The sequence below is a fragment of the Xiphophorus hellerii genome, chromosome 17 (genome assembly GCF_003331165.1).
Source record: "Xiphophorus hellerii strain 12219 chromosome 17, Xiphophorus_hellerii-4.1, whole genome shotgun sequence".
NCBI lineage: Eukaryota > Metazoa > Chordata > Actinopteri > Cyprinodontiformes > Poeciliidae > Xiphophorus > Xiphophorus hellerii.
This window is the reverse complement of record NC_045688.1, coordinates 17,785,502-17,813,229: the sequence shown is the minus strand read 5'-3', so window position 1 is coordinate 17,813,229 and position 27,728 is coordinate 17,785,502. Positions and strand designations below refer to the sequence as shown.

General features: G+C 37.8%; 1 protein-coding gene and 2 long non-coding RNA genes across 3 annotated transcripts in view; 1 reads left to right on the top strand and 2 right to left on the bottom strand.

Annotated features, from left to right (window-relative positions):
- Positions 1 to 27,728, bottom strand: part of camk1da (calcium/calmodulin-dependent protein kinase 1Da) — an 84,395-nt gene that overhangs the window by 32,775 nt on the left and 23,892 nt on the right. The window contains exons 2-3 of the mRNA XM_032589597.1: positions 22,736 to 22,867; positions 366 to 440 (exon numbers count right to left, since the gene is read on the bottom strand). Of these exons, the coding sequence (XP_032445488.1) occupies positions 366 to 440; positions 22,736 to 22,867 (207 nt within the window). The remainder of the gene's footprint in view (positions 1 to 365; positions 441 to 22,735; positions 22,868 to 27,728) is intronic.
- On the top strand, positions 14,563 to 15,903 carry LOC116736831 (uncharacterized). Its single transcript, XR_004342675.1, has 2 exons — positions 14,563 to 15,248; positions 15,337 to 15,903. It is a non-coding gene; the product is annotated as an uncharacterized LOC116736831 (long non-coding RNA).
- On the bottom strand, positions 16,932 to 18,218 carry LOC116736829 (uncharacterized). The gene is made up of 3 exons (XR_004342673.1): positions 18,169 to 18,218; positions 17,627 to 17,753; positions 16,932 to 17,418 (listed from the first exon to the last, which is right to left on the bottom strand). It is a non-coding gene; the product is annotated as an uncharacterized LOC116736829 (long non-coding RNA).

The following is a 27,728-nucleotide window of genomic DNA, read 5'->3' as shown; positions in this document are numbered from 1 at the left end:
TTACATAATCGTCAGACGGGACTTCCACCTGAACTTGATAGAACCGTTTCCAGCTTCAGTGCCAAACCTCCAAAACAACTTCTCCTCCTGCGTAAGCAGCTCTAACCTTCTACCAAAGGGCGGAAGGCTCCCATTTGTTAACCAGACGCAATTTTACCTTTATTTTCAACAAATCCCTAGATATCTAAATGGGACATGCTTGGAATGTTCCTCAAAATAAACGCAAAGAAGGAAAAAAACATAGGTGCAAGGAAATTTCAGTCATGACTAAAACAGATGGAAGACCCCTTTATTAGAGCTCCACCAACACACACATCAACTGATTGAGAAAACACACACCAAAATGAGGATGAAGTTTAACTCACAGCTGCATGATTAGGTAGAGGTGGTCCGGACTCTCATAGATGTCCTCCAGAGCAACGATGTTTTCATGCTTGATCCTGCAAAGCAAACACAAACCAATAGTAAAGCTCTTTATTTCATATGATATCCGTCGAATTGTCCTCCTTATGCTTGTAGAAGCTGCTAAAGACTTCAGAGGTTCACCTAGAACTACAATGTTACAGCTTGGATCAAACCTTGCATTTGTTAGAATGGCCCAGAGTCCAAACCTAAATCCAATTTAGAAATTGTTCAGTAGCTTGTAAATTGCTACTTAACGCAGTGTTGTATAGTAACGAAGTAAAAATACTTCACTACTTTACTTAAGTATATTTTGGAGTACTTCATACTTTCCTCGAGTATGAAAATTTTTGATGACTTTCACTTTTACTTCACTACATTTCCGAACTTAATTGCGTACTTTTACTCCGATACATTTTCAATGTGTGGTTTAGTTACTCGTTACAAAAAAGCGAGAGAGAGAAACAAAGTGTTTTGACCCCACCTACTGATTAGCAAGTAGGCTACCGAACAAAGTCCGTAGCCTGCTTGCCTGGGCTTGTTCATCACCTCCAATAGGATACACCTGTTTCGCTTCTCCCATTGTTGGGGAAATCAGAAATCAGAACACCGTACAGCGGGTGGGAGGGACGAACACAGAAGAGTGCTGCCCGCACTGACGCGGCTCAGGGATTACGTGACACACAGCGCCGTGCCCTATAATGCACTGTAAGCTATGTAATGTGTTTGAGGCAGTTGACCAAACTCCCGGACAATTTTTAAATTCCCCCCGGACATCTTTTTAGGTCTGAAAAGTAGGACATGTCCGGGAAGAAGAGGACGTCTGGTCACCCTAGTTCAATGGGGGACAGAAGCCATAGCGATAGCAATTTAGACTAAATTTAACGAATATAGGAAAGGCATGCAAGTTCAAAACCACAAACCATTAACATGCGCTACTCTTTAAAACTGGAACAATTTATTAGCAGGTTTAATTTTGCCTGCACTTGGTTGGGTACATTATTTTAAGTTTATTTGACAAGTTTACCAAAATATAAGAAATGTCATTCACACTTGCCTTGTTTTACTTTTTACTTGTACTTTTCATTACATTACTTGAGTACATCCATTTTTACAGTAATTTCCATACTTAAGTACAAGACGTTTCAGATACTTTAAGACTTTTACTCAAGTAACATTTCAGTCAGTGACTTCGACTTTTACCAAAGTCGTATTTTGGAGAGGTACTTGTACTTTTACTTGACTCTGAGATTTCAGTACTTTATACAACACTGACTTAACGTAGCTCCCCATCCAAACTGACTGAGCTCGAACTTTTATACAAAGAAGAGCTAAAATTTCTAGATGTGCCTATTTGGTAGAGAAGCACCACAAAACAGCTGTAGTTGGAAGTAGAGAAAATGGTGGTTTCACAAAGTAGAACGTACAAAAAATGAAAACTTTTATAAAAATATTTTTCTACACATTTGTTGAAACACAGCTTGTGAACGCATGTCCATGGATGATGGCGGTTAAACAATTTTCCTGTAATAGTAAATTGCTTCTCCACCATTAGCACATCTGGCAGCGAGTACAGGATGTTGATTGACAGCACTAAGACTTTCCTCCTGGCTCTGATTAGTTGAAGAAATGCACTGCTCCCGACAAAAAACAGACGGCAATAGTAGCTCAGGGAGGAGGTGGAGGAGATCGATCTTTTCACAGATTATCAACAACATGTAAAACATTTTTTTTAAAATAAAAGATACTGCTTACTGCAGCTTTAAATGTAGATTGTGATTTTGTTTTAAGCTGAAATCTTTCTGCACTTTCATTCTTTTGACTTACCCGGTTAGCAAACACTTTGAAATTGGAATGAAAAATCTTTTCATCCTGGATTAATTTCTTCAAACTTCCCTCCCTCAAACTCTCCATGGTTACAGCAGCATGATGAGGGTGCTTTAAACAGTTCTGTGTGTATGTGTATGTGTGTGTGTATGTGGTGCACATTCGTTACCCTAATAGCTTGCTGCTGGTAAAATCACGACTGAATCTATGTGGGCGCATGGTTTGATCATCTTCTGCATTGTAAATAGAGGCAATTCCCCCAGGTATGACATGCTAACCCAAACATTCACGACAGGTGCTCAGGTGACCTATTACAGTGTATGATCTCTGTGACAGAAGCAAACGATGAGCCCCGAAGCTAAGACACGACTCACACACACCCCTACAAACACCCAGACGAGTGCAGGTTGAATGGTGATAATGCGTGGATTTAAGCCCTGCCCAGGATAATGAAGAGCTACAGACAACAGACTGGGTGTAACGGCAGACCAGAGTCAGGGTCCATTCACAAAAAGCCTCTTGTACATTTCAGGCTCCATGTTGCTATGAGCTGCTCTTATTCATGGATTCCTGTAACAGCTGTTGTGGTGGAGCTTTACAGTCTGTTTCTGTCTCGAAAAAATGGCATGGCAGCACTTCCAAAATACGCCCAACCATTTGTTCTGATAGGGAAGTTACAGCCTTGTAACTTTTTTTTTCACCTGTTTTCTTCTTGGGACTTCTTGAATAAGTATGGAAATCAAACATGTCCTGATTGTAGAGTGGAAAAAAAACAACAGTTGGGTCAGAGCAAGTCAAGACCAATAAATCTCCTTGGAAATCTCTTAAACCCCACATCTAAACCATTTGTTTGATTCCAATAACTCTCCTTTCTTTCTCTCGGTAGAATGGATAATTTTAGCTATTCTGAGATCTTTTAATCTCAGTAGAATGATTCTAGTGCGTCATGACTTCTGGATGGTTACCGACTGAATTACTAACTGATCCCCAAGTGCTTGGCCAACGAAGGACTCATTGGTTGGACGTTCAATCCCCTGGAGACAATTCTCTTGACAAATATTTTGAGAAATTTCTCACCAGGAATTAGATATCATTATGTCTCTGCTTTTGGTTCATTGTCCTCCACTTATCTACAATCAAGTGCCTGATGTAACAAGTCCAGGATGGAAATGTGAAGACCCCTCCACTTAGTGACTCTCTACCTCATTCTGTGGGATCCCAAGTCGGTACCTGGCCAGAGCAGCTCTCATGCTACAGCAGCCAAGATCCAAATCTGTTTATTCTTCTCCCACTCCATCATACTACCACTCGCAAGTAAAAGACTTTGATACTTGAACACAAACCTCGGACCAAGGGATTTTTGTAAGTCACAACTAAGCCGTAAGTCTATCCACCAAAGTCTTAAGTCAATTCTAAAGTTAAGACATGACGGTGCCAAGTCGAGTCCCAAGGCAAGACGTACCAGACTTGAATCCAGTCTTAGCCAAATGTTAGGTTTGAAGAATCTGAGCACCCATAAAAAGAAGAAAGAGACAAGTGAGTTTAAGATTTACTTGCAAGGAGAACAGACAGGAGCATGATTCAATTGCAACCTCCTACCCGCTCTAAAACAGCTCCTGTCTGACCCTTTCTTTTTATTTCCTTAGGGCGGTCCTAGTTACATAGCCTATTTGATTATCTTGAGTTAATCACATAGAGTAGCTGTTTCTTCTGTTCTCTTGAATCACAGGTATGTTGCACCCACAAGCTGCCGTCATGTAGAGTGCAATGTTCAGAGTTCTTGTTTACTTCCTTCTGTAGAAATGATGCAGGAACTGATGATCCCACAGAACAATGAGGTGTCTTGCGTTTCCGTGGTCTCATGTACAGTTCCTCTGTCTCTGGTTAATAAACTTCGACCCTTAATCATCCATTGTTTATTCTGCCACGTCAGTTATCACTCTTGCTGCAGACCATCTAGTATCTGCTCCCAATTTTAGAATACTTGTTAATTCTAAATTTAACAAGTATTGTTAATTTTAGAATTAAAATTCTAAAATTTTAATTTTAGAATTAAAATTTTATTTTTTAAATAAAAAATAAATTTTTTTTTATTTTTTATTTATTGTGATGATCATCATTATAGTGATGATCATCTTGGAGTGATCATCATCACTCCAAGATGATCACTCCATCATCTTACTTAAAGAAAGGACAGAAATCTCTCCATTCTTAAAGATAATAATGAGTATATAAAAGAAAAAGATATTTACAAACTTAACACCAAATATGGTCAAATTTAATCACAAAGTAAAATTATGTAAAATCAAGAGTGTATTCTGTGATTTTGTTTGCCAGAACAACCACCAAAAGGAACTAAATTTCAAAAAGAAAATTGTTTTCAAGCCAATTGGCTAAAGACCGAATTAAATTATGAGTCACTAGCGTGAAAGTTGAAGTCTCGTCTCAAGTCTTTTGGTTTGGATCCACCACAGTGTAGAAAATGAAATTATGGACCCCGTTATATAAAACCATAAACTTTCAAAAATGTTTAAAGACATGGTTTAACTTTGTCAACAGCGGGTAGTTTGATTTTATTTTTTAAAAGGGAAACTGAACATAATGTAACATGGAAAAAGTGAGGGTGTGTGAATATCTTCTGGATGAATTAAATTACACTTTGTGTAAAATGTAAGTAAATGTGTCTTTGTGTTTGAATTGTGTGTAGGATTCATGTGAACTAATTTTGGACCATCTTGAAATCTTAATAATTAGACATTATATGGATCTTTTTGCCTTGTAAACTGCCTTGAGATGAATGCACTGAATTGAATTAAAAAGCAAAGCGTTGTCCTTTACAGAGTTAAAATAATATCTGCCTGTTTAGAGCTGTAAAGAAATCCATTAGGTTTTCCAAAGGCGACCCAGTGTCTTACACTGCACATAGGGACGCTCTGAACCATTTGCAGTAATAACATTCATTTATCGAAATGAATGTCAGCATCTCTTGCTCTCTTATTACTATTGGCAATTACAATTTTCTCTAATGTCCCTCTGCAGAGACAAATTAGTAACAGCATATTTAATGCATCATACTTCTCTATTGTCACAGCATACACAAGTGCATCACTTTAATACTTAGCTGTGATTGTATAGAGAAGTGCCTATCTATACCTTTCATTTACTCTTTGTCTCAGTTGGACTAATAATGAACCCTGATAACCTTCTATATCTCTACATCAATGATTTTAGTAGTAGTTGTTGGCTAAGGCAATCTTTTTATGGAGATGTCATCAGAGCAACATTTTACTGCAAATCTTTGATTTGTAACCCAATATAACTATGGGTTGCTTCTAGTATGAAAAGTGAAAGTATTAGAGCTCATGAACTGAATGGAATGATGTATGAACCCGGAACAATGACGTGGAGACAGATAGGAGTCATAGTGTTGGCACAGTACAGTACAGTACAACTACCTATTTTTGCAAGGCCCATCATCTCAACCCCAAGACTGTGATACAGAGGGGACAGACGCCAAGGTGCAAACACACAGCCTCCTTCAGGGCCAACTCCACTTAAAGACCATATTTAGCCTGTTGAAAGGTATTTTTTAAGTGGAGGTCATTAGTACCAGCAGTCGATTGGCTGATTGATTGATCTGTGTGCCACATGAATAGATAACGAATCTACTTGAGCCAAAATTTCCCCTCAGTGACTCTCAAATTATATATTTTTTTTATGTATTTTCGGCTGTTATTGTTACATTAAAGTAGAAGCACAATAAAATTACACACACACTCAGAGGGAAACATTCAAAATCAACAAGGAATCTAATATTTCCCCCAATGTGTCTGGTAAATAAGTCTAATGCATACTTACAAAACCATGCACACACAGCAGAGATGTGTGTTTGGATCCCTATAACTCCTAATCGATACAATCGGGTTTATTTATAGAGCACCAAATTACAGCGAATCCAATCTCATATCATTTTACAAGGTCCAATTCAAGCCCAGTTAAATGGGTTTAGATGAAACTCAAACCAATCCAATTAATTCCAATCTTCTGCACACATTTAGAAAGTTCATACAGTCCAATATGCTCAATTGTAGCTTTAATCAACTTGTGAAAAACTTCAAGATTTATTAATACATGTTAGTGATACCAGTAAAAATACATTTTTCATCAACTTCTCTTATTTGAAGCATATAAAGTATGAAATAATTATTTCTTCTCACAGACTGGAATCTTTAAACAGTGATTTGAAAGATTTTTTAAATTTATATTTGATGCCTGGGGCTACGAGAGAAAAATAAACTACTTGTCTTTGAAGGCGCACACATTCTGCACAAAAGCAGAACAGCTTGCGTCTGGCAGTCAAACCGCACGACTAAAGACCGACACACACTAGCAGCATATGATATGTGTCAAAACATAAGCTGCTCTGCACGGTTTTATACATCAACACACAGACACACACACACAAATACGAGCTGCATTCAGGCGTTCGTAATCGCCGTGGCGCTTGTGTTGCTGTGTTGCTTCCCGGCATCAGCCTCAAAAGCTGAAATTACACATCGCATTGGCGTTGCCTTTGGGACCACTTTCTGCTGCTAACATAGACATCTGCTGTCATTATGGTGCCACCAGGATGTGCAACGGGCAGCGGCTGGTGTGACACTAACGGCGGTGGGACTGGTGGTGAGGGAGAGTCGTCTTTGTCCCCAACGCTCAAAGTGTTCAGATCCACTATTGTTCTCACAGCTGGACTGGGAGATATGCAGCCCTAATTGGAGGTTCGGCAGGCGTAATGCTCTGTCCATTCACAATTAACAGATTTCTGATATGAGGCCTGAATTGTTCCCACAGCTATTCAGGTTCATTGTGCAAAAACATGCCTCATATTAAAATAACAGTCATTTATTTAATTATTTGTTTATTTAATTCATTTATAGTTTAAAATGAACACGTCGATATAAACAAAAATTTTGAATGGAAAGGAGTAGTTGGGAGAAAGAAAATCTTATATAGACATGTTGCGCAAGATCCCTTCTTGCGCAACAAAATCCAAGAAGCTGGATTTCTGCCATTCAGCTTCTTACTGGACTGCAGAAAACTGCTCAGTGACGATGACTACTATTGGTTTAGGTGTGAAGTTGTCAACATAACACGCTAAATCTTTAAAGTACACGCTATATATAAAATAAAATGGGACATTATTGCTATTAATTGTCAACACTACGACAACTAGATAGCAAGGGCAGAAAAAATATTTAATGTAAAAAATAGCAAGGGAGAGCTGTTGTGCTAGCTTGACTTTGACAATATTAACATTAGATGTGATGTGGAATTGGGTGTGTTTAGGATAAGTAAAAAAACATTAAAAAAAACAGGCAACCCACACACACCAACTCTCTGACACATCATCAGTAGAGCAGGTGTTTAAATGAGCTAATCAAGCACTACTGTGTTCAGATGATCACTTATTAATAATCGGAAAATAAACATAAAGTCTGAAAATATAATACTGTAACAGAATGAATGCTCCGTTCTTTGTGTGGGAAATGCTTGCGTGTGTTTTGGTATTGGATCCTGATACGTTAGTGGAGTTGTTGTCAGTTAGTTGCTATAGCAACAGGTCTGTGTGTTGTGTAGCCAATACAGAGAGCGAGATAAAAGAATAGTATGAGTGGTCTTTAGTTGTTCTTCAACTGTTTTTTTTTTCTAATTTGATGATACCTACATCTGCAGGTTTCATTTTGTTAATGTGGCTGTTCTACCACGACAGCGCGGCTATAGATGGCCAGTAAAAGAATCGCCTTTTCGTCCTCCAGCATTGTGCGCATTCGCAAAATATCCAGAGGTAAACAATACCATGTAATCTACCCTTCTGTCAAAAGTCAATTCACTACACCGTAAGCAACCAAACATAAATCAACCATACATGTTGATGCATCTTTAAACACAGAAAAGGCAAAGTATATGTAAAACTAATAATTACAAAATATATATATAATATATTTGCAATGATTCAGCACTCTAATTGAATATAGTTCATTATACTTTGATAAAATATTAGATTTTATTATTTTCAGTAAAAATGTATCTCCTTGTTTTCTTTAGACGGATTTGGTCCACTTGTTTAGTTCTAACTTTTTTCTGTTTTCCGTAAATATCTTAATCTTATTTAAACATAAGTTGCAGAACATAATAGTCCAGCAAGTCACAAAATTTCATTCATTTCAAGTTAAAGAACAACAGATTTGTTGGCTCTGTTTCCTGCTTATAAGTCTAACAGCTCTATTTTTTTTGCAAAACTAAAAGAAAATTTACAAGTGTTCTCCAGAGAGACTCTATAGGCACCCTTCTGTCAAAATTTAATCGGGGTTTGATTGATGAGTGATTTATGACCCTAATCATTAATTGCTATTAATATCCACCCCCCCCCCCCCCCCCTCCCCCGCCCCCACCCTTTCCCACACACACCTGTTACGCCAACTGTTATTCCCACTATGTGTTTTAAAAATAGTACAATTAAAGTATGAAAAAACATTATGAGTTTTAAGAATAATACAATGAAAGTATGAAAAACAATAAGTGTTAGATAATTGAGAATAATATACAATATAGTATATTTAAATAGAATGTTGTAGTTACCTCCGGTTTTTCTCACTAAGCCATTTGGTGTTTGTGTGTGTGTGTGTGTCCGGCTCTCTCGTGCTGACTATGAGTTTGTGACATAATACCGGACAGGCCTCACCTGTCATCTGTGTGTGGCGGGCTAAAAAAAAAAACCCTAGGTAGGCGATTCTCTTGACCTGAGGGTCATCACAGAGGGCCTGTAAGGAAACTCTATGTCTCCAGAAAACAGATTTTCAAACCGTCATCGATTATCAGCTCGGGATCTGCGCGGGAAAAGGCGGGAGCCAGCTGTCCGTGTCTTTCAGGGTGATTCTCATCAATTATCAGGTATTAGACAATCTTCCTGAATGCTGTGTATCAGGAACGGGAGAGGGCATAAGGGTGGACAGAGGCGTGTGTGTGTGTGTGTGTGTGTGTGTGTGTGTGTGTGTGGGTGCACCCGTAAGACTGAACACATACCTCTAGAGAAAGCCTAGAGTTTTAACTGTTTTACTGCTTTATTTTATGGTAGCACGACTAGTCAGTGCTGACTATGAGTTTGTGATTTCCTTCATCACTTAAATTTTAAACTCTTATAGATTTTGTTTTCTGTAACACTTGCTAGTGTGATACGTTTCAGTAAATGTTCCTCATCTGTACACGTACTTCTTAAGAATATGTGACAGACAGTAAACAGGCCTACTCAAATTTAACTTTTATCTTTCCGCAGTTAAAGAATTTGTCCAGACTTTTCCAGAATTTGGCCCGGTATCACTGTGAATAATTTTGTTCAGTTTTTTTCTTGCTGTTGAATCAACGCTGATCTTCCCACTGCTTCATGTTTTCTCCAAAATAGTAAATCCTGGTTTAAATACATTTGAAACTCATAGATTTTTTTTCTGTAACACTTGCTAGTGTGAAACATGTTAGTAAATGTTCCTCATTTGTACTCGTACTTCTGAACAATATCTCACAGGGACTAAACAGGCCACGGTGAGGTTACTCATATGTATCTTTCAGCTTTCCCTCCACCCATTATCTTACACACTTTAGTGTGTTCACTAGCAAAATATAGTACACCTCTAATTTTTTTAATTTTTCATTATTAAAACTTTGAAATGATCAATGTGAACCATCAGTCTGTATTAAAATAGTTAATATAATTCATATTATTTATTTAGATTTGATGTTTTAATGTGTGCCCTTGGATTTATATTGATTTATTCAATATAATATATTGATTTATTTATCAAACTGAATAGCCATTCCGTTTTTTTTTATATAGTATTTTTTTCTTTTGGTGTTTGTTGCACAAATTCAAATATATGCCGGCTATCAACCAACAATTAAATCAGTGAATTTGCGTTTTTTTTCTTAAATACTCCCTCTCACCGAGACTTACTTACATCTTCTGACAGCTAGCCCAACTTATAATAACATTGACTAAATTTGCTATTGGTACACTTTACCTAAAAATAAAAATTAAACATACTCACTACACAACCATGCTCCAAGAGTTGCTCACAACATGGTGAATTGTTTTGTTACCTTAAAAATGATCTGCAGCTTTTGTTTCTTGGTCCTAATGATGATGTTCACTAATGTTCACTAACAGACAGTTCAACACCTCTTGTGATTGATAAGCTTATAAATGATCAATGCAAAGCATCAGTATGCGCTAAAGAAGATCATATCAGTCAGATTAAGTAAAATATCATTAAACTCAAAGCAATCAAAATTATATTTCTCTGAAAGGTCTTTTTTTTCAGGGAGTTTAGACTGTATGAAAGGAATCAGTGAAATATACTATGAAATATTTTATCTGCTGCATCCCCATAATAAAACTTCAATTGTGAATTGAATGATTACATTGCATCTAGACACAAAAGAATCAACCGTTAATTAGTAATCATACTGACTAACAAGATCTGATCAAACAAGAAACTTGACAACCTCAAGGGATTTCTCACATTGGAGAACGAACCGTCTGACTTTCTTTAGCCACTAAATTTAACCTTACCAAAGTTCTGCCTTGGAGCAAACAGGTACTGAGTTTGAAGCGGATCAGACGCCTTCAGCCATCTGCTAAAGCTAGACTCCGGCCTTCCTCACTGTAAAATAAAACATTAGACTTAAAAAAAAGTTCAAGCGAACATCACTTAATTATCATCGACTTGTTGTTTGTACTCATCTTAAACAAGTGGCAGGAACATTTGGATATATATATATAAAAAAAAAAGCTTTATAACTTAATCTATTTAAGTTGAGTCCATGCAACAAGTAAAATAAAAAGTGAACTATTTGAAAGTAGTGAGGATTTAGGGTGGTAAAAGTTGAACATTTTAACATGCCCAGACACTTTCTGCTCAAGCAAACCAAAAGGTTTTAAACAGAACAACCATGTCAAATAATGAGACCGTGAATCTTTAATCTATGTAGCAAATATATTGCTGCTGCTGCTGTAAGCAGAAAATAAAAGAAGTTTTACGGAGAATAATATTTTGGATGAGTTTAAGAATATTGTTTGCCAAAATCACACGGTGTAACTACACTTGTTTTTTATAAGTTGCAGTATTTGAATCTTTTTGAGGCAATTGGTTGCATAAATTAAAGTAAATACGACCTATTTTCCTGCTCCACATACTTAGTTAGCAATGTGCCAGTTAGCTTCCCAGTCTGAACTTCTGGGCAATGTCTTGATTCAGTCAAATTTTCTATCTTGTATCTCCTGAACTCTGATATTTTGCTTGCTGGTCTTCATCGTGCTCTGAATGCAGTATCGGGTTTCTCTTACTTTAACCCGCCCAACTTACACCTGATTGGCATGTTAGCCTTTTGATTCCCTCCCAGCGAGGCGGTGCTTCACAAAGCAAACTGTTTGTCAAACTGTTGATCTGCCTCATGGCTGTTTTAGAAGATATGGTGACTGAGTTTTAGAGAGTACTAGCCAGCTCATGCAGCTTGTTTTTATTAGATGCCAGTCCTAAAAGTACATATCTTTAAAATATGAATAAATACGTACAATTCCATAATTATTCGATCCAACGGTTGTAGAAGTTTTGTAATAATGCAATTCAGGTATTTTACATTTTCTGGACTAAAGGAGGATTTCAGTTCAACACCTGTGGTTTCTTAATGTAAGTGTTTCTGCTACTGGACAAGAAACAGGGTTAAAAGAGGATTTAGAAAGCAAAATACAAAGATGATAGTTGTTTTTACCGAGAGCAAGGCTGTGACTAGTTATCAGGACAGCATGAGACCTGTGCAATTTCTTAATCTTTAGGAAATATTTTTGGACACAGCCATCCGCAGGAGCAAGATGAAGCAAGAACATCACAACATCGGATGTATTTTTTCATCCTTCTATCCGTGATTTAAAACTATTTTTAATTTTGTGTCATCTTAAAGATGGAAAGAGTCAATTATGTTTTCACCCATGGAAAAGTGTAATGTGTTTATTATGAGTAGGATTAACCAAGCTGAAGGAAAATAAAGAAAAAGGATAAATAAATATTCATTGATACAGAACCGAATCAGCAAATATGAACTTATGAAACTACTGAAACCTTCAAGAATTTTATGTTGTGTAAGATATTTAAGAAAATAATAATGAATCTGCGTTCATGAATTTCTTTATTTGGTCATTGTCTGTAAAATACGTTTACCTTTTGTTTTGTTGAACACCAGACATCTCATCTCTTTCCCACAGTTTCTTTTCACTTAGTTCCACTACTGCTGTGGATTTTATAGTCAATGTTTAAAGTCAGCACAGAGTCTGAAGCGATGGAGGAAATTTACGTCAATATGGAACCTGTTGGACAAACTGCATCTAATCACACAGGTAAGAACAAAGTTACAGAGAAATTTAGTATGTATTGAATTCAATTTTGCTAAGGTTGAGGTTTTTGTTAAGGTTGGAGCAGCTCCAAAGAGAGGCTCTGCCTCCGTGCGGCTGTCTGTTTGGGAATCCTGAATGTTTTACTTTTGGCTGAACTCATCGCCCTCAGTGTTCACAGTGAGTCTTGTTCTAGTCATCTTAAAGATGTAAAAAGAGTAGATTTTACGTTTCTGTTATATAAAAAATGTCATTGTTCCCCTTCTAAAATCAAACTGACCAAATAGCAAGGGTTTAAAAAAGAATAAAGCTTCGTGACTCAAAAGTTTTGCAGAGAGGTGAAACATTACACTAAGTTACATGAGTCTGATTCATTTTCAGCAATGGTTGCATTTGCAGCCATTTAGGTTAGCGTGTCTTTAATATCTTCTCTTTTTCAAACTATTTACCCAACGATTCATTGTTCAGTGTTACCTCAGTTTAAATTCTACAGGCATAACCAAAATCATGAAACTATTTTGTAAGTCTTAAGTGAAAATACGGTGTTGCCACTTCTTTTTGCAAACATGTTTGTTAATTTTATTTTTTTTTTCAGCTCATGACATGACAGCAGATTTTTCTGACATCAGCAACATTCTGACCGACCAGAACAGCAGCAGCGAGTTTCCCTCCATGAACGCCAACTTCACTGAAACGGCTCCACGAGCTGAAGACACTTTAAGGTTGGTCAAAACTTTAAAAAATGTGGATCTCGTTAAAAATTGAATTCTACTCTGAATTGTAGAGTATAACTAATAACTTTCCTTTTTGGTCTAAATGAATATAATGTAAATGAACAACTTTTATTTTAATTTATTAAGTGCTCTATCATTTGCGTGTGCTGAAAAACAATGTAAAACAAACTAAACTTTGTTTGTTTTCTCCTTAAAGGGAAATTGTGTCCTACAGAACGAACAAACATCAGTTGTTCCTGTTCATCCAGGGGCTGCGGAAGAAGAGAAGAGCAGATCCACTAGTGATGGATGATTAGGATCTGTGTTCACTGTGATATTATTCACCAACAATAATGTAGCTTATGGTGTTACATAAAATCCTAAAGATGAAATGTACACTTCCAACTGTTGTGACCTGCATCTAATAACACAACTATTTTATCGCTTGTACTCTGTGTTTTTCTTTCTTGTTAAAACTCTGACGTGATAAACAAACGTTTTTCTTTTTGTTTGTTGTTTTTTTTTTTTGTATTTTTGCGGAGAATCGGTTGATGCGTTCTGATTGTGTATTAATGTGACTTTTACTACGAAACTTTATGGAGTTCCAGTTGTGTCCGGTAATAGTGGATTAAGTTCTATCTTGGTAAAATTATATTTCCAATTATTTACTATCATTTGTAATAAAGTGATGCCAACACCACGGATTCAACAGTGAGGAGTTTGTTCTAGTCATCTTAAAGATGGAAAGAGTCAATGTTGTGCTGATTCTGAGTAACTGAATGACTTTTTATTCATTTCAGAGTTCAATCAGCGAGGTTATTCGTTTTGTGATGGTCCTAGTCTAAGAAAGAAAGAAACAAAGAAAGAAAGCAGCAAATGTACATGTTGGTTCCCCTGAAAATATGGATAAATTCAGTCATTGTAGGGTTAAAGTAATTTGAAGAGGGAGAAGCGTATAAACAAGTCAAGTCAATGACGAGTCAATGACTTGATGCATTCTGCATTTTTAACTCGGTTAACTTAACTTTTTGTTTTTTTTACTGACTTTAATACATTTAAATCGCTACGTTGTTTGATAAGTAGAATGGAAATGACTTTTTTTGTAAATGGTCTTGTAAATTAGCGTTTTAAAAATCAACTGAATTGAATTAAGAAATTTGACCATCGGATTGGACTGAAGAGAAATGATGAGCAATGTTTTATGGGTTTGGGTTTAATAAAGCAAAGATTGGTATTTTTGTAACATCAAAAGTTCATTTTTGAGGCAAACAGAAAATCCTGCTTATTATAGTTTACTGGGACTAACAACCCCCCGGACAAATTTGGAAAAAAATTCAGCTAAAATGGGTGGTGCTTTAAGGAACAATGAGACACAGCCTAGTGTGGGGATAGATGGTGAGGGGATAAGCAAGGCTGTAGTAAGCGCCGTTACCAACTTGGTACTTTGTGGTTATAGTTTTCTCCAAATTGCGCTTGAAGAAAGTATGAACATGGGCAAAACTGAGAAACTCTATCAATCAACCAAGTGGACATTAAAGTATGTCACCGGAGATTTGTTCTCCTGTCCACGCGATGAATCCTTGGCCCACTGCATCAGTGAAGACTGTCGCATGGGAGCAGGCATAGCGGCGATGTTCAAGAAGAAGTTTGGTCGAGTCTCAGAGTTAAAGGAGCAGAGTGAGTCAGACTAGTTACTAAAGTCTTTGTTTTGGAAAAAAATGTTTTATGTTTTTCCAGTTCATTCAAATGTATGATTTCAACAGCAAGTGCTAAATCATATCCTGTTTTGTATTTTTTTGTATGTCCTAATAGAGAAGCTTCCGGGGCAGTGTGCTGTCCTGACACATGATCAACGTTTCATCTACTATCTGGTAAACATACCACAATTATACTGCATTGGACCAAAAGTTGTTTCATTATTTAATCTGGTAACTGTATCTTTCCTATTATGTGTCTCAGATCACAAAGAAAAAAGCCAGCCAGAAACCCACGTATGTCAGCCTAAGACAGAGTCTGGAAGACATGAAATCTCACTGCTTAGAAAATGGTGTCAATAAGATATCAATACCCCGGTTTGTAGGAACTACTGTGAATAAATGACTATAATAAATACCCTTAAATCTTCTTCTTTATTGGGGATAATTAATCAATTTGCTTGTCTCGTATCTCCTCCCTCAGAATTGGCTGTGGCCTGGACCAGCTGCAGTGGTCAAAGGTGTCAAAGATCCTGGAACAGATCTTTAAAGAGACAAATATCTCCATCACAGTGTACAGCCTGCCCTGTGTTGGGTCAAAGCTTCAAATGCATGCCATGTAGTACATTTTCATTTGAGTTTTGTTTTTAACTTTAAGTCCTTTATAATCTCTTAAAATTTTGGATGAAATCAACACTCTTTAAACGGTTTTAAGGAAACAATAAATAAGGAAACAATAAAAACCTCCCCATAAGATGTTTACATACAAGACTTTTAACATCCCACTGATGTAAAAAAATGATGTTTCCTGCCATTAAAGATACGAAACTTATTGTAAACACTGATGTTGCACTGTCACCATCGTACTACATAATGCTACTACTAAATCATGCTACACAAAATGATCCAACAAATCACCTGAGGCAGGTAAAATACAATAGTTATGCCTAAAATTTGTTTTTTTGTTTTTCTAAATCTATATAGTTGTTGAAAACGTAGCTTTTCCTGTGAATCTGTAAATCTAAATTGTGAAAGAGTTTGCTACTCTAGCTTTATTTTCCTGACCCAAATTCAGGAGCAAGATTGCTGTCACAAGTTTTTTTTGTCATGAGTTTTTAGTGATTCTAATGCTTGACTTTTTAGTATTTGTAACCTGTGAATGATGTTGTACAGAATATTAGGACTTATATCTTTGTAAATAAAATTTAAGATCATGGTTTTTGACAACCTTTACCTGCTCAGACAACAGGCAACGGTATGTAGGAAAATGCAATTTGAAATTTTTAAAAAATTTCTTAGTTTTGCCTCAAAAATGAACTTTTGATGTTACAAAAATACCAATCTTTGCTTTATTAAACCCAAACCCATAAAACATTGCTCATCATTTCTCTTCAGTCCAATCCGATGGTCAAATTTCTTAATTCAATTCAGTTGATTTTTAAAACGCTAATTTACAAGACCATTTACAAAAAAAGTCATTTCCATTCTACTTATCAAACAACGTAGCGATTTAAATGTATTAAAGTCAGTAAAAAAAACAAAAAGTTAAGTTAACCGAGTTAAAAATGCAGAATGCATCAAGTCATTGACTCGTCATTGACTTGTTTATACGCTTCTCCCTCTTCAAATTACTTTAACCCTACAATGACTGAATTTATCCATATTTTCAGGGGAACCAACATGTACATTTGCTGCTTTCTTTCTTTGTTTCTTTCTTTCTTAGACTAGGACCATCACAAAACGAATAACCTCGCTGATTGAACTCTGAAATGAATAAAAAGTCATTCAGTTACTCAGAATCAGCACAACATTGACTCTTTCCATCTTTAAGATGACTAGAACAAACTCCTCACTGTTGAATCCGTGGTGTTGGCATCACTTTATTACAAATGATAGTAAATAATTGGAAATATAATTTTACCAAGATAGAACTTAATCCACTATTACCGGACACAACTGGAACTCCATAAAGTTTCGTAGTAAAAGTCACATTAATACACAATCAGAACGCATCAACCGATTCTCCGCAAAAATACAAAAAAAAAAAACAACAAACAAAAAGAAAAACGTTTGTTTATCACGTCAGAGTTTTAACAAGAAAGAAAAACACAGAGTACAAGCGATAAAATAGTTGTGTTATTAGATGCAGGTCACAACAGTTGGAAGTGTACATTTCATCTTTAGGATTTTATGTAACACCATAAGCTACATTATTGTTGGTGAATAATATCACAGTGAACACAGATCCTAATCATCCATCACTAGTGGATCTGCTCTTCTCTTCTTCCGCAGCCCCTGGATGAACAGGAACAACTGATGTTTGTTCGTTCTGTAGGACACAATTTCCCTTTAAGGAGAAAACAAACAAAGTTTAGTTTGTTTTACATTGTTTTTCAGCACACGCAAATGATAGAGCACTTAATAAATTAAAATAAAAGTTGTTCATTTACATTATATTCATTTAGACCAAAAAGGAAAGTTATTAGTTATACTCTACAATTCAGAGTAGAATTCAATTTTTAACGAGATCCACATTTTTTAAAGTTTTGACCAACCTTAAAGTGTCTTCAGCTCGTGGAGCCGTTTCAGTGAAGTTGGCGTTCATGGAGGGAAACTCGCTGTTGCTGTTCTGGTCGGTCAGAATGTTGCTGATGTCAGAAAAATCTGCTGTCATGTCATGAGCTGAAAAAAAAAATAAAATTAACAAACATGTTTGCAAAAAGAAGTGGCAACACCGTATTTTCACTTAAGACTTACAAAATAGTTTCATGATTTTGGTTATGCCTGTAGAATTTAAACTGAGGTAACACTGAACAATGAATCGTTGGGTAAATAGTTTGAAAAAGAGAAGATATTAAAGACACGCTAACCTAAATGGCTGCAAATGCAACCATTGCTGAAAATGAATCAGACTCATGTAACTTAGTGTAATGTTTCACCTCTCTGCAAAACTTTTGAGTCACGAAGCTTTATTCTTTTTTAAACCCTTGCTATTTGGTCAGTTTGAATTTAGAAGGGGAACAATGACATTTTTTATATAACAGAAACGTAAAATCTACTCTTTTTACATCTTTAAGATGACTAGAACAAGACTCACTGTGAACACTGAGGGCGATGAGTTCAGCCAAAAGTAAAACATTCAGGATTCCCAAACAGACAGCCGCACGGAGGCAGAGCCTCTCTTTGGAGCTGCTCCAACCTTAACAAAAACCTCAACCTTAGCAAAATTGAATTCAATACATACTAAATTTCTCTGTAACTTTGTTCTTACCTGTGTGATTAGATGCAGTTTGTCCAACAGGTTCCATATTGACGTAAATTTCCTCCATCGCTTCAGACTCTGTGCTGACTTTAAACATTGACTATAAAATCCACAGCAGTAGTGGAACTAAGTGAAAAGAAACTGTGGGAAAGAGATGAGATGTCTGGTGTTCAACAAAACAAAAGGTAAACGTATTTTACAGACAATGACCAAATAAAGAAATTCATGAACGCAGATTCATTATTATTTTCTTAAATATCTTACACAACATAAAATTCTTGAAGGTTTCAGTAGTTTCATAAGTTCATATTTGCTGATTCGGTTCTGTATCAATGAATATTTATTTATCCTTTTTCTTTATTTTCCTTCAGCTTGGTTAATCCTACTCATAATAAACACATTACACTTTTCCATGGGTGAAAACATAATTGACTCTTTCCATCTTTAAGATGACACAAAATTAAAAATAGTTTTAAATCACGGATAGAAGGATGAAAAAATACATCCGATGTTGTGATGTTCTTGCTTCATCTTGCTCCTGCGGATGGCTGTGTCCAAAAATATTTCCTAAAGATTAAGAAATTGCACAGGTCTCATGCTGTCCTGATAACTAGTCACAGCCTTGCTCTCGGTAAAAACAACTATCATCTTTGTATTTTGCTTTCTAAATCCTCTTTTAACCCTGTTTCTTGTCCAGTAGCAGAAACACTTACATTAAGAAACCACAGGTGTTGAACTGAAATCCTCCTTTAGTCCAGAAAATGTAAAATACCTGAATTGCATTATTACAAAACTTCTACAACCGTTGGATCGAATAATTATGGAATTGTACGTATTTATTCATATTTTAAAGATATGTACTTTTAGGACTGGCATCTAATAAAAACAAGCTGCATGAGCTGGCTAGTACTCTCTAAAACTCAGTCACCATATCTTCTAAAACAGCCATGAGGCAGATCAACAGTTTGACAAACAGTTTGCTTTGTGAAGCACCGCCTCGCTGGGAGGGAATCAAAAGGCTAACATGCCAATCAGGTGTAAGTTGGGCGGGTTAAAGTAAGAGAAACCCGATACTGCATTCAGAGCACGATGAAGACCAGCAAGCAAAATATCAGAGTTCAGGAGATACAAGATAGAAAATTTGACTGAATCAAGACATTGCCCAGAAGTTCAGACTGGGAAGCTAACTGGCACATTGCTAACTAAGTATGTGGAGCAGGAAAATAGGTCGTATTTACTTTAATTTATGCAACCAATTGCCTCAAAAAGATTCAAATACTGCAACTTATAAAAAACAAGTGTAGTTACACCGTGTGATTTTGGCAAACAATATTCTTAAACTCATCCAAAATATTATTCTCCGTAAAACTTCTTTTATTTTCTGCTTACAGCAGCAGCAGCAATATATTTGCTACATAGATTAAAGATTCACGGTCTCATTATTTGACATGGTTGTTCTGTTCAAAACCTTTTGGTTTGCTTGAGCAGAAAGTGTCTGGGCATGTTAAAATGTTCAACTTTTACCACCCTAAATCCTCACTACTTTCAAATAGTTCACTTTTTATTTTACTTGTTGCATGGACTCAACTTAAATAGATTAAGTTATAAAGCTTTTTTTTTTATATATATATATCCAAATGTTCCTGCCACTTGTTTAAGATGAGTACAAACAACAAGTCGATGATAATTAAGTGATGTTCGCTTGAACTTTTTTTTAAGTCTAATGTTTTATTTTACAGTGAGGAAGGCTGGAGTCTAGCTTTAGCAGATGGCTGAAGGCGTCTGATCCGCTTCAAACTCAGTACCTGTTTGCTCCAAGGCAGAACTTTGGTAAGGTTAAATTTAGTGGCTAAAGAAAGTCAGACGGTTCGTTCTCCAATGTGAGAAATCCCTTGAGGTTGTCAAGTTTCTTGTTTGATCAGATCTTGTTAGTCAGTATGATTACTAATTAACGGTTGATTCTTTTGTGTCTAGATGCAATGTAATCATTCAATTCACAATTGAAGTTTTATTATGGGGATGCAGCAGATAAAATATTTCATAGTATATTTCACTGATTCCTTTCATACAGTCTAAACTCCCTGAAAAAAAAGACCTTTCAGAGAAATATAATTTTGATTGCTTTGAGTTTAATGATATTTTACTTAATCTGACTGATATGATCTTCTTTAGCGCATACTGATGCTTTGCATTGATCATTTATAAGCTTATCAATCACAAGAGGTGTTGAACTGTCTGTTAGTGAACATTAGTGAACATCATCATTAGGACCAAGAAACAAAAGCTGCAGATCATTTTTAAGGTAACAAAACAATTCACCATGTTGTGAGCAACTCTTGGAGCATGGTTGTGTAGTGAGTATGTTTAATTTTTATTTTTAGGTAAAGTGTACCAATAGCAAATTTAGTCAATGTTATTATAAGTTGGGCTAGCTGTCAGAAGATGTAAGTAAGTCTCGGTGAGAGGGAGTATTTAAGAAAAAAAACGCAAATTCACTGATTTAATTGTTGGTTGATAGCCGGCATATATTTGAATTTGTGCAACAAACACCAAAAGAAAAAAATACTATATAAAAAAAAACGGAATGGCTATTCAGTTTGATAAATAAATCAATATATTATATTGAATAAATCAATATAAATCCAAGGGCACACATTAAAACATCAAATCTAAATAAATAATATGAATTATATTAACTATTTTAATACAGACTGATGGTTCACATTGATCATTTCAAAGTTTTAATAATGAAAAATTAAAAAAATTAGAGGTGTACTATATTTTGCTAGTGAACACACTAAAGTGTGTAAGATAATGGGTGGAGGGAAAGCTGAAAGATACATATGAGTAACCTCACCGTGGCCTGTTTAGCCCCTGTCAGATATTGTTCAGAAGTACGAGTACAAATGAGGAACATTTACTAACATGTTTCACACTAGCAAGTGTTACAGAAAAAAAATCTATGAGTTTCAAATGTATTTAAACCAGGATTTACTATTTTGGAGAAAACATGAAGCAGTGGGAAGATCAGCGTTGATTCAACAGCAAGAAAAAAACTGAACAAAATTATTCACAGTGATACCGGGCCAAATTCTGGAAAAGTCTGGACAAATTCTTTAACTGCGGAAAGATAAAAGTTAAATTTGAGTAGGCCTGTTTACTGTCTGTCACATATTCTTAAGAAGTACGTGTACAGATGAGGAACATTTACTGAAACGTATCACACTAGCAAGTGTTACAGAAAACAAAATCTATAAGAGTTTAAAATTTAAGTGATGAAGGAAATCACAAACTCATAGTCAGCACTGACTAGTCGTGCTACCATAAAATAAAGCAGTAAAACAGTTAAAACTCTAGGCTTTCTCTAGAGGTATGTGTTCAGTCTTACGGGTGCACCCACACACACACACACACACACACACACACACACACGCCTCTGTCCACCCTTATGCCCTCTCCCGTTCCTGATACACAGCATTCAGGAAGATTGTCTAATACCTGATAATTGATGAGAATCACCCTGAAAGACACGGACAGCTGGCTCCCGCCTTTTCCCGCGCAGATCCCGAGCTGATAATCGATGACGGTTTGAAAATCTGTTTTCTGGAGACATAGAGTTTCCTTACAGGCCCTCTGTGATGACCCTCAGGTCAAGAGAATCGCCTACCTAGGGTTTTTTTTTTTAGCCCGCCACACACAGATGACAGGTGAGGCCTGTCCGGTATTATGTCACAAACTCATAGTCAGCACGAGAGAGCCGGACACACACACACACACAAACACCAAATGGCTTAGTGAGAAAAACCGGAGGTAACTACAACATTCTATTTAAATATACTATATTGTATATTATTCTCAATTATCTAACACTTATTGTTTTTCATACTTTCATTGTATTATTCTTAAAACTCATAATGTTTTTTCATACTTTAATTGTACTATTTTTAAAACACATAGTGGGAATAACAGTTGGCGTAACAGGTGTGTGTGGGAAAGGGTGGGGGCGGGGGGGGGGGGGGGGGGGGGGGTGGATATTAATAGCAATTAATGATTAGGGTCATAAATCACTCATCAATCAAACCCCGATTAAATTTTGACAGAAGGGTGCCTATAGAGTCTCTCTTTCTCCCCAAACTTCTGCACAACAGGTCAAAAATAATTAAATAATAACTCAATTTTCTTTGATATGATTGTGTTTGCGTAGCTTCACAGCCCTGGTGTGTGTGATGTGTGTTTGAGCAGTGGATCGTGACCTGGGGGTGAGGGCTGACAGGGGAGGGGAAGGATGGATGTATAGATGGATGTATGGAGGCGGGGGGGTATTTTGCGTGGAAGTAACAGAGGAGATCCACAGTTGCCCGGTAACCAGTAGCTGTGTGTGTGGCGGTGTGACTGCTCTCACCTCCTCAGCACGGCAATCTCGTTCTCGATGCTGCTCTCTTTCCCCTTCAGAGCCTTCTTGGGGATGCATTTGACGGCGAACATGCGGCCGGTCAGCTTCTCCTGGGCCAGGACCACCTCTGAAAACGCCCCTCTGACGGAACAAAGGAAACACAAACGCACTCCGTTTCAATCTCACGCTTCATGATTTCAGCTATTTTCTCCTAAAGATGCAATTCGCGACAAGTGCAAAGTCCAGTCATCAAAATATTCTGAAAATTGCACTGCTGTGTGAATGTGCATCGATGTGACACTTTCAACTTTCCTTTCTTAACGACATGAAAGAACAGCACTGGCAGTAGGGCAAACATCTGTGTTTTTCAGCTCTTAAAATCCCTTTGTGTGTGTGTGTTTTGTGAATGTGTGTGTGCGCGTCATGTCGACAAGCGGGGCGATGAATGAAGATGAGCCCATTGCGAGTTAATCTGCCTGAAGCGAGTGCTGGCTCCTTTGTTGCTCTGCCCTCAGACTCGCTGGCATATCAGAGTAAACACGATGCATGCGCCCTTATCTCTTCTCGGCCGTCCTTGTTCTTACGTCTGTTCAGTGTATCGGCAACCCACAGTGGGAGAACATCCAGACTGCAGGAATTCAGCTACCAATCTGCCCCGGGCCCTTCAATTTCCTTGTTTTCTGACAAAATTTGTCTACGCATTCTGCAGAAATCCAAGCTAACATGGTAGTACACATATGTGACACTAGCCTGGTAAAAAATATGGCCTCTTGTTCAACCTTTCACTTTGTTCCGAAGGTCTGGGCCCTTCCTGGAGGCATGGACTCTGTGGAGATTTGAAGCAACTGGATCTGATTCTAACCAATCATTAACATTTAGCCGTGATGGCTGTAATGCGTCAGCTATGCTATGAAGCTAATCAGATTTTGCGTAAGCTGAAAACAACCATCAACCACTGAGATGTTGAGCTGAATAAAATCTTTGTCAGCAATAAAAGATCTTAACCATTCCTCACACTCCCACCTTAATTGTTCAATATTGGGAAACGCGGCCAACACGGACCGACTGGCCAAACTACCACCCTATATTATCCTGGTAAAAACCAGACCCTTGTTCTGCGCTTTGCTTCGTATAGAGTCTGGCGTCTCGGTTATCGAGAACGGATTGCTTCCTGGTGTAAAGATTTGAGTTCTCTGTGTGTTTATTTTGAGTTTCGGTGTCTCTGAGTCTCCGTGTTGTCCTGTCTTCCCCTTGATTGTTCCTAGGTGTGTCTCATTCCCTGATTACCTAATGTTTATTTAATGTCACCTGTGTCTCAGCGTGTCTGTCGGGTCCTTGTCTTATGTGATCTCAGTCTGTCCATTCTGCTGTTTACGTCCAGTCGTTTAACCTGTCGCTACCAGCATTGAATCTTAGTTTCCGTTCAGCTGTGCTGCCTGGTTCTGGATTGTGTTTTTGGTTTAATTCAGTCATTAAAACTATCATTCATCTTTACCTGGGTCTCCAAGCGTCTGCCTCACCACCACCTCCTCACACAACTTCATGACACCTGGAGGTTTGGACTCTGTTGAATTTTGAAATTTGTCCGTTACGTATCTAATGTACCAGTTCGACAATATGAAACTTACTGGAAATTACCTGCATTGTAAACAACCATTCTTCACCACACAGAGAGAAGTTTGGCACTGAGCCAAACTAGGTGACTGTTAATGTTAATTTAATATTAGGAAGTGTGGCCAACATGGACTGAATGGCTTCGTGCGCTTCCTCCGCTGCCATTGCTAAAACTACAGCCAGACTACAATTCTTAATAGACACCATTGTTCATAGTTTCTCCATCTGTTCACTGATTGGGCCAGTAGAATTTCTACCAGAGGGAATCCAAGTAAACGGGAGAAAGCCCAGACTGTTTATGTATAATAAGTTTAATTGAGCGGAATAGCAAATAGAGGTATAGCGATACAATAATCTCACGATATGATATACAATATCCTGATCACGATACAATATTTATCACGATGTTTGGCAAACGATACAATTCGCTACAATTCTATGCACTTTTACGATTTTCTGAAAGATTTTACAAGGACTGAGTGATTTTAGTTCTATAGACTTGGATTTAATTAACTGAAAACTGATTAAAAGCACCAACTACACAATACCTGAATCTGATTGGACAGAGTCTAACAGTCTACAGCTGGACAAAATGAATCAAAGATGCAGTGAGAAAATTAGTTTCTGCCATTTAATTCATGTGGATTTGACATAAAACTTTCATAAAAGTTTCCACAGTGATCTAGGACCTGAGTGGGGAGATTATCAGCCTCTGTAGACTCTCAATATGCAAATGATTGCACTCATGTTTTTCTTTTGGACATACTGTGGCTGTGTTTTGGAGTAAAAAAAAGTCTTTTGGACTATAAGGAAAAGGCTTTTCTGCCTTGGCTCCCGGAGTTAGCCGTGGCTGTAAGCTGTTTACTACTAGCTGCTGGGGGAGTGGCTCTGCCTCACCCCGTAGTGATCGATTCCTTGCAGCTGCGCAACGCCGCCATTCCCCTGCTTGGACCTCTGAGTAGCTGCCTCTCAAACTGCCAGGATCTCATCGTACTCTCAGTCTCTGATACTCTTTGTCAGTTGCTAATAAGAATGATCGATCTGCCATCGTCATCATGGCAATCCTCACTGTGCCCAGACTCCGGCTGCGGGTTTCCCCTCTTTGTTTTCCAGCTCAAAAGAGAGCGCCACTGCATGCTGTGTGTTCATTCTCCAGGTTATCCTTTATATACAGAACAGAAACCACTAAGCTAAAAACAAATTACGAAGTGGATGCCAGTAGTCACTCCGATGTCCAAACTTTGCATCAATATCGCGATCTCACTGCTTTTGCCACTACGCCGTTTGCGCTGCTAGTCCGTTCCGCTTCTCTTTCACGGTTACATGCGCAACTTTACTTCGTTTCTTAGCAACAAAATACAGCCCATCATTATTTACTCATGATAAATAATGATGGGCTCAAAAACAAAGGAATCTAATGTTGCTTTTTGTTTTTTTTACGTTTGGAAGCTCATTTCCTTTCACATAACTGGAAAAGCCGGACATTCGGAAAAATATGGTTTACTTATTTCAGCATAACTCCAGTTTTACCTGGCCTATTAACATAATTTAAAAACTGGTGTGTAGTTTATAATGTGCACTTTAAGCACAAGTTTAAAGTGAGGCGGAGTCTTGATGCTACGCTGTCACAAACCAGACATGTTAAAAAGATGGTATAAGCCTATGGACCCCTATGGTTTAATGTATCGATACTTGCGGATGAAAAATCGATACCTTCCGAGGGTGGAAAAAAATCGATAAATATTGTAGAATCCATATAATTATACAGCCCTCATAGCAAAGCAAGGTAATGGCCAAGTTAACCTAGGTAGGCAGACTACAATTCTAAAGCTGTGTAGGAAATAAACATCATCGTTCACAAATCCTACATCTGTTCGCTGGTTGGTTTGGTTGAAATGTAACCAGAGAAATCAAAACCAATGGGCGAAATACCAGACGGAAGGGAGATGAGAATCAAGTGGAATTGTGTAGGAAGGTAACGGCCTGGCTTAACGGAGGAAGATTTTTAGCATGGCTAATGCTGCGTTTGAGTCATCTCGGAAGTCAAAATCATGTTGTGAAACTAACTACTGTTAGTTAAAAAATAAAGAATAAAAAAAATTCACACCTGATCTCAAGTAAAGTAATTCAACAGGTAAAACTAATTCATGGCAGTGTACTTGTGAAACAAATTTAACTTGAGTTTGCTATTGCTAGATACTGTACCAGTACACAGCTTATTTTGATGAATGTGACTGTTCTGTTTCTGTGCGCGCAGGCGTGTGCGTGTGTGGATGTGTGTGTGTGTCTTTTCGGCTTCTCCCTCAAGGTGAAAAGCGGCTGCTGTGAATGAACTCTCTCTTTTTGCATCGATTTGTGCCTCGGCTCGCAGAAAAGCCCCGGAGCCAGTCAGAGCACGCCGCATACTCCGAGCTGTCCATCAGCCTGCAGGCAGAGCCGTGTTCACGGTACCGGCATGCCAACGCAGACCCGCCGCCTGTCGCCGCCCCGCTGCCGGCGGCGCATTTCCATCTGTTTAGCAATGACTCCCTCTGTCTTCTCACCTCTACCGCCTCCACCTGCCAATCTCCCTTAGTCTCTCACAAATCTTTCAGAGTGACAAGTGATCATAGCGTCTGTTGCCCTGGGCAATTGAGGTGGACTGTCTGCAAACCGATAAGATTACTTCAATTGACCCATGCATGCTGAGACTTGGCAGCACCGATAAAGGATGTTGGGATTCTGGTGACATCAAGGGCCGACAAAACGAGCGACCGGTGCGATTTGTAAGGTACGCGCGCACGCAATCGGAACAACACACAAGGCTCGGAGCGTTTCATTCATTACCCCGGGAGAGGGAGGAACATGAACAGGCGCCCTCGGTGGCTGCGAGGCATTCACAGCTGCAGCATTAATCATCACAAGAGGCGTCGCAACCTGTTTACCTTTGCACTTTGTGTCAGGATCATTCTTTTCTTTCTCTAATGGTTGTGTTCCACGATAAAGGAGGCATTTATGGGTGATGAAAAAAAGCAGAGTCACCACAAAGCTCCGCACAGATGGCTGTTGTGGTTTCGGAGGCTGGAATTTCACAGTCTGGGTTTTGGCAGCAGAAATGTTTCCGAGGTGTTAGCAAGGAAACAGATTTGGGAGCTGGATAGGCTGTTGGTACTTGTTTTCTTTCTCCTTTTTCCTAACTAGAAATGTATTCTCTCCAAGGCCGCTGATTTGTTTCACCACCTTTGCTCAGTTTTGTCAGTTTGCAGGTCAGGAGCAAGGAAATACGACACGACAGTAACGGCTTCCAGCTCTGGCCACATGAAAACGTTTTTTCTTTTTCTTCAAACACGTTCCAGAGAGAAAATTTCACTCTGGCTTTTTATTGTAAACGCCTCGTTGGTGAAAACAA